This window comes from Protopterus annectens, chromosome 6.part0, assembly GCF_019279795.1.
Source record: "Protopterus annectens isolate FY-2018-M chromosome 6.part0, PAN1.0, whole genome shotgun sequence".
Taxonomy (NCBI): Eukaryota; Metazoa; Chordata; order Ceratodontiformes; family Protopteridae; genus Protopterus; species Protopterus annectens.
This window is the reverse complement of record NC_056737.1, coordinates 1,112,561,461-1,112,570,254: the sequence shown is the minus strand read 5'-3', so window position 1 is coordinate 1,112,570,254 and position 8,794 is coordinate 1,112,561,461. Positions and strand designations below refer to the sequence as shown.

The window sequence follows — 8,794 nt, the reverse complement described above, 5'->3', positions numbered from 1 at the left end:
TTTCCAAAGCCAATAATGTATTTTCTTTAGAATTTCTGCTAATATCCATTTTCCATTAAATTTAACTTCATTAAGTCTCTCCATCCATAATGTCCATAAAATATTATTCTATCGATTTTCTTCACTTCTTTTTGTCTTATCATAATACCCACATTCCAACATATCCATGTTTATATATATTCTACCTTTTCCATACCTTTCAGCATTTAATTTTTACATATTTCTTCAGATAACATTTTGCTCCAGTACATTTAAAAAAACATGTTCTGTTGTTTCAGGTTCTCCATAATAAACACACATCCTTTTTCGTTTTCTTTTATAGGGCATGTTAGCCTTTACAGGTAGTTTACTTATTGATAATCTCCACAAAAAAAACTTCTGCATTCATATATTTTTTATGCCACATGAATCTCATTTTAATAGCTTTCTTCTTATTCTTCTGTAAATGTCTCCAAGGAAAGATAAAATAGTGTTCTTTCATAATGTTTAAATACTGTTCTTTCCTGTTTTCGACTATATTTACTTTTAACTTCCATAAGAATATTTTATTTTGATATTCCTTTATATCTTCATTAATATCATTTTTTGATCTTTTTTCTATTTCTATTTTTTCCAAAAATATTTATATTTATCACACAAAATCTATTCTGTCAAATTCTTATTCTTGTTTTTTATAACTTATTAAGGCTTTGTACGGGTTTAATGAAACTGTATGAACAATTGGGTTTATTAACACCAATCCTCCTTCTTCTTCCTTTACATACAAAATGCCCCTTCTTACTGGATTCTGTCTAGATCACCATATGAATGAAAATATCATAGACATTATATCTTTTCCATAATTAATTGGAATCATATACATATTTGCTACATATGCTAACTTGTCTAGTAAAATAGAGTTTATCAGATTATTTTTTTCTTGTATGATAGCTTACATGACTTCCAAAATATGCATGTATCTTTTGGCTTTTCCTAGCTAGGGGTCGCCTCAGCGGAACTCCGGTCTGCTAATGATTGGCAGTAGATTTTTACGTAATGAGTTGCCAGCCCTGAAGCACAACCTTCAACGAAGGTGCGCCCATTCACGCATGTCTCCACACAGAATACGCTTTAGCTGAGTATCGAACAGGACAACGTCTTACTGTGAGGCGACAACGCTACCGCAGCACCACCACCGCAGCTTCCAAAATATGCATATGTCTCTTATTTCCTGAATAATTTCTCCCATTATGTTTTAATATATTCACTTTTTCCAAATACTATTCCTAATATATCTATAGTCGCTCTCTCTCTCTCTCTCTCTCTATTAAACTGTATATTTCCTATATTTCCCATAAATCCAAAACCTTTACTTTTATCCTTATTTATACATAAGTCAATTGTCTTTAACTCTTTCATTAACTTTTTAATTGTTTCGTCTAACCCTTCTTTATTTTTAGTGATTAATACTATAATCTCTAATATGTAAGTATTATTGGTAATTGTATTTCATCAGTTATTTTATATCCTGCCATATTTAATGTTCCATTGATTTTATTAACAATTACATTCATAACTAAAGCAAATATAATACTGTTTGCTGGGCATCCTTATTTTATTCCACATCCTATTTTGATTTCTTCACTTAGCCATCCATTTAAAATTATTCTTGTATTATTTTTTCCATATGCAGACTTAATTACTTTAATTATTCTATCACTTATGTTATAAGCCCCTAGTATAGCCCATAAAGTTTCATATTGTATTTTACCAAACACCTTACCTACATCTCCTACCATCATTTTTGCTTCATTTTTATTTATAATATCGTATATTATTTCATTTACTATCCATAGTAATTCATGACTTCCTTTCCCTTTTCTACCAAAGATTGCTTGCTCAAGCAACTTATCTACTTCATTGGTTAGTCTTTTAGCTATCATTCTCATAAATATCTTATAATCTGTATTATTCAATACTATTGGTCTCCAGTTTTTTATATCATTTTTATCTCCTTGTTTCCATATAAATTTCACGATCCCCGTACATATATGTTTAACAACTATTAATTTCCTTAACCATTCATTTAGTACCACCACAAAAAGGATTTTTGCCAGTTTTTCATAACACTGTACAAATGATATTCAATACCATTCAATCCTGTAGCTTTATCGATATTAATGTTTTTAATGTTTCATTTAGTTATTTCACATTTATATGGTTTCTAAATTCTCATTATCTTCTTAATTTAGTTTTTTAACTATCCACTTTTGCTTTATTTTCATTTCTTTTTTTACAAATTCTGTTCTATATGCTTTTTAATCGCCTCAGATATTCCATATTGTGTTACCGTCTTTTCTCCTTCATTATTCTTTAGTTCTCCTATTATTCTTTTGTTCTCTTTTACTAATTTATTCAGGTAAGGTGCTACTTCTTCTTTTCTTCCTTGTAAACGATATATTTGTTTATATAGCAGCCTTTTAATCTTTTTTGGTTTATATCATATATTTATTTTCTTTCTCAAAGAAGATTCTCTTATCTCTTATTATTTCCTTAAACACTTCTTGACTCAATTGTTTATATATTCATTTCTCTATTCTTGTATTTTCATTTTGAAGTTCCAAAAAGCACTTTTTGTAATTTTCTTTAAATCTTATCCACCAGCTTGCCCAATTTCCATAAAATATTCTTATACCTGTATGATCTTTCCATGATTTATCTATTACTTTTCTATCATCTTTATTAAAGTATTTTTCATTAAACCTTTTAACACATTTGCCTATTTGTATGTATACTTCTTTTTATATACCTCTATCCATATAGATATATGCTCTGAAAAAAAAACTCTTTTTTATCCCTTTTTGCAATACTTTTAAGCTATCTGATACTAACAAATAGTCAATTTCCGTTTGAATTTCTCCTCCTCTCTAAGTTTAATGTTTGTTATCCCATATGTATTACTTTCCACTTTTATTATTTGTCATTTTCATAATTGTCATTATTTCATGTATCATTTTAATATCATTGCTATTTTTTCCTATTCATAAACTGCAATTTAAATTTCCCACTAATATTATATCCATATTAATACCTATATAATTTAGAATTTTTTTAAACATTATTTCTCTTTCTTTCTTTGTAACATATGCACATAATGCATTAATTCTATAAACCTTTGTTTTCCATCTTAAGTCTAATATTGTTATTCTTCCTTATTTGACTATTGTAAAGTCTAAGATTATGATATTTTCTTTACGTAATATACCCTATACCTGAACATGTGTCTTTTCCCATATTCCAAATAATTGTTCCACCCCACAGAATTTCAGTTTGTAATTTTTCTTCTTCTGTCAGAATCCTAGTATCATCAAATATGATAATTTTATTATTTGTATGTATCCTTCTTTTTATATACCTCTATCCATATAGATATATGAGCTGAAAAAAACTGCCTTTTTTATCCCTTTTTGCAATATTTTTAAGCTATCTGATACTAAGAAATAGTCATATTCCATTTGAATTTCTCCTCTTCTATAAGTCCAATGTTTGTTATCTGATATGTATAACTTTCCACTTTTCATTATTTTTCATTTTCATAATTTTCATTATCTCATCTATCATTTTAATACCATTGCTATTTTTCTTTCCTAGTCTTAAAGTGCAATTACAATTTCCCACTAATATTATATCCATTTTAACACCTACATAATTTAGAATTTTTTAAACATTATTTCTCTTTCTTTTTTTGTAACATATACACATAATACAATAATTCTATAAACATTTGTTTTCCATCTTAAGTCTAATACTGTTATTCTTCCTAATTCAACTATCATAAAGTCTAAGATTTTGACCGTTTCTTTACATAAGATACAGTACCTATACCTGAACATGTGTCTTTTCCCATATTCCAAATAATTGTTCCACCCCGTAGAATTTCTGTTTGCAATCTTTGTTCTTCTGTCCAAATCCTAGTATCTTCTAATGTGATAATATGCATGTCCATTGAAGCACACCATTCTAAAATAACTTATTCTTCGGATATTCTTCATACTATTCACATTTAAAGCTAAAAATCTTCAGCTTTTAAGTCATATTGATGTTGTTCCTATCTCATCCTTTACATTTTTTATTCTCTTTCACAATTATGTTTTTAAATTTTTTTTTCCTGTGTTTTACCCTTTTCCTATGGAATTTTTATTTCCTCCCACTACTTTTCAATTTATGCATTCTTCTTCACTTGTATTAAGCATCTCTTCCTCCTCTTCTGTTTCCCTGTGTTTTGTCTCCATTATTATATCTTTGTTTTTTTCCTGTTTTTCTTGACCCTTTTCTATATTTTATCATGTACTGAATCCTGTAAACATTCTTTTTCTACAATTTCAACATTTTCTTTACAATCTACCCATTTATTTCCATTTTTTCACATTTTTTACATTTCATATCACATTTTTTTGGCTACATGCTTTGCTTTACCACAAATAAAACATTTTCATTTATCACATTCACTAATCAAATGATTATCTTTTCCAGAAAAAAAAACATGTTTTAGGTTGTCCTCTATATTTAACAAATCCTCTATTACCATTCACATTAATCACACTAGGAATGTGCACAACATTATCACATTGCATTTTCAAAATAATACCACATTCCCAATTCCCAGTCCATAAATCTCTTTCATCTTATATTTTTGTTTTGTTCATCACATCTTTACATATTGTTTTTAAATGTTTTTTTTTTGGTTCATCTTTTTCAACTTTAGTTCTAAACTGTACACTAACTTTTTTTTAGGCTCTGTATGAAATGCACGTACTACATATTCAGTCCAAGGATTACAGTTCTTTTTTTCTCATATTTTTCTAAGACATTTTCATATGCTGTCCTGATTCAAAAAATATATCACAGTAAATTTCATTGTTGAATAGAATAAAAGCTCTTACCTCCTTGGGTGAAACACTCAGTGGTGCAACTATAGTGTCCTATACGTCATATCTGTCGAGTCCTGTTTCTTTCTTACTGCTTATTCTTATTACATATTTCTTCTTCATTTCCTTCATCTCCTCTCTTCTTCTTTTTCCCTCTTTTACTGTCTGTGTGCAGGATTTCCTTTTTGTTGTGTATTCTACAATCTCTTCTTCCTGTATTTTCTCCATGATTTCACCCTATGACACCACCAGTTCACTCTCTGGTTCACTTTGGTTGATCATTTCTTTTAAATAAACATCCCACAACCCTCCAGATTAAAGGGTAGTAATAATACATCCCTGCTGACTCTGTTCATCTCCCTCAAACAGCTTTTCCTGAGATAAGACTTCCACATCTAGAACCACTCCACCAATTTTATTTAATGCTCCATTCTTCTCCAATATCAATGAATTCTCCATTGCTTCCATTTCATTTAGCTGCCTTTCATGTAAAGGCTTAGCCATCTCCATGCTCATTTTCTCCTTCTCCATACTTAGATTTTGATCGCTCACACTTGCCACACTTCCTCCTGTTTCCCCAGGCCACCTACATGCCTGGAACGGAAACAGGAAGTAGGATGTACCACCATCAGTAGTGTCCATGTATGCTAACAAATAGGGGGAGTTCTTCAGTGCCCCTCTCAAATGTTTCCTTAGTCAGTATGAATACCATCTCAGGTCTCCCCTAAAAAGAGGCCATTGACCTATTGGGTATAACCTGGTCAATAAACCCTAGAATTAATTGACACCCTGTACAGATTGCACTCAGCAAACATGATTATCCAGCTGTGCATGACAAGCAGCATTGCTAAGCAAATATGCAAGATTCCAAGCTATACTGCACACCAAGCAGCCCCAGCTTGAACACACAGCATTGGCCTACAGCCATGTTGAGGTAAGGCAGGGCTTGTGTACACAATCTAAACTAAGAAATGCACACAAACCTGAGTTCAGTAAGTGAGTACACGCATGGCACAGCAACTTAGAATACATGAAAGACAGGGGAAACCTAACAATAGAAGTGCATAAGAATGTTTCATAGAATAGTAAATTGCAGTAAGTGCAGCAGTGGAAATGTGGAAACATCACTATCAGTGTCATGTACATTGGGAAAGAAAACACAGGCAGTAAATGTTGAGGAGGATAAATGTGTTGATTGAGAACATGCAGATAACAAAAGTTTGCAAATTCCCATGCCTTATATATATCAAAGTACCAAGGAATGGGTAATGGTAAAGTTAAGGAACACCTGGACATACTGCCCATACAAGGAACACCTAAACATGCTGCCCATACAAGGAACACCTGGACATACTGCCCATACAAGGAACACATGGATATACTGCCCATACAAGGAACACCTGGACATACTGCACATACAAGGAACATCTGGAAACACTGTCCATCCAAGGAACACCTGGACATACTGCCCATCCAAGGAACACCTGAACATACTGCCCATACAAGGAAAATCTGGACACATTGCCCATACAAGGAACACCTGGACATGTTGCCCATACAAGGAACACCTGGACACACTGTGCATACAAGGAACGCTTGGACATGCTATCCATACAAGTAACACCTGGATATACTGCCCATAGAAGGAACACCTGGACATGCTGCCTATATAAGGAACACATGGGCATAGTGCCCATACAAGGAACATCTTGAAACACTGCCCATCCAAGGAACACCTGGACATACTGCCTACACAAGGAACACCTGGATATACTGCCCATAGAAGGAACACCTGGACATGCTGCCTATACAAGGAACACATGGACATACTGCCCATACAAGCACTAATATTGGAAGCAATAACATTTGTGGCAGCAACATGCATGCTGTGAAGGATAAGAAGTAAGATAGTTAACATATCCCATGTTGATGTGTATTGTTAACACATCCCATGTTTGCATGTATTGTTAACACATCCCATGTTGATATGTATTGTTAACACATCCCATGTTTGTATGCATTGTTAACACATCCCATGTTGATATGCATTGTTAATACATCCCATGCTGGTATGTATTATTAACACATCCCATGTTGGTATGTATTGTTAACACATCCCATGTTGGTACGTATTGTTAACACATCCCATGTTGATATGTATTGTTAACACATCCCATGTTTGCATGTTTTGTTAACACATCCCATGTTGATACGTATTGTTAACACATCCCATGTTTGTATGTATTATTAACACATCCCATGTTGGGATGTATTGTTAACACATCCCATGTTTGTATGTATTGTTTACACATCCCATGTTGATATGTATTGTTAACACATCCCATGTTTGCATGTTTTGTTAACACATCCCATGTTGATACATATTGTTAATACATCCCATGTTTGTATGTATTATTAACACATCCCATGTTGGTATGTATTGTTAACACATCCCATGTTGGTATGTATTGCAGCCCACAGGGATCTGCCACTATCATGTTGTACACAAAATAAATAGAAGATTATGATGCACTACGGTGGTACAGATTTACAAATATAAAAGATGAGATGTAAGGGACATGGTAGATGTGGGATATGTCTTGAAAAATATACTAAGATGGAAACCTTGGATGACACAAGTCATGTGTAGACAGTTCAGTAACATCTGGTGTGTGTATATGTATGTCAGTGTATGCATGTGAACATGATTACACATATGGAAGGAAGACCACTCATGAGAGTTACCTCTGTAAAAGTAAACACATGGCAAGTGTACTTGATGTCAGTATTGTGTAATGACAACTGCTGCATGCAGAGTTTCACTTTATTATATGTGGAGTGTAAAGCAGTTGTGCCTATGTAAGTATCATATTATGCATGTACTATCTGCTGCTGCCATACATGCACAATTAATACACTAGGACAAAGTACACCACTTAAAGCAGTCTACTCTCATGTTGTAAAAATAATGTCTCCTGAAATGAGCATTGTGCAGCAAGTCATAATACCTGAATCACAACATGAAACGTACCTCAGAAACAGGTGCAACAGGACCATCAGGTAGCACATGAACTGTAGAAGCTTCTAGAGGTTACATACAACAGGTGTGCACTAGCCTGTAACAAAGCTGGTGTCCTCAGTGCACTGGCCACTACCTCCATTGTGCTGGGGTCAGCAGATCCATGCTGCCATAGGCGATTTCTCAGTATTTTTGTCACAAAATGATAAATGACAATACCTCTTCCCCACCATTGATAACTTATGGTGCTTTGTGCTAAACATCGTGTAATAGAATACATCATTATACTGGGCACGCTGAAAGGAAATGCAGCAATTACTGAATGTCCATCACCTACCCATTGAAAAAACAAAACAAAATATCATAACACACATGCTGTGACACTTTGTATCTCCATTATGCAACAATACACACATCAAGATATACTGAATAAACCATTCGTGGCTGCACCACTACATTGTGAAAAAATATAATAAAAGGCATACACTGCTAGATGTCAACTTATACAATGTACATCAAGTCCCTCTTGACCTGTGCACTTACTGATGAAGAATTCATATCACAGTTGTCAGACAACCCATACTTGAATGGATAATCTGTGCATTGTGTTTGAATGCATATTACTTCCATTAAAATGAGCACAAAACTTGGCCTTTCTTTCCCCATTTGTACTTCTTTCCAGTAAATCATTTTGCAAAAATCAGTTTTCTTGGAGAAAATAATCCTGTTTCTTAGCATTCTCTTATACACTCAGTAGTTATGCCTTGCCAGTCTCAAACACCTGCCATTCTGAGTGCATACTCAACAGAACTATATATCAGCCATTGATAATATAGAACTGATCATATCTGAAATGTCACAGAGCACA

The 8,794-nt window shown here is 33.1% G+C and overlaps 1 protein-coding gene across 1 annotated transcript in view; it reads left to right on the top strand.

Annotated features, from left to right (window-relative positions):
• The window catches only part of LOC122803953 (ectonucleoside triphosphate diphosphohydrolase 5-like), an 18,206-nt gene extending 13,456 nt beyond the window's left edge, over positions 1–4,750 (top strand). Inside the window, exon 3 of the mRNA XM_044073631.1 lies at positions 4,745–4,750. Coding sequence (XP_043929566.1) covers positions 4,745–4,750 — 6 coding nt within the window. The remainder of the gene's footprint in view (positions 1–4,744) is intronic.
• Positions 4,751–8,794: the final 4,044 nt, after the last annotated feature.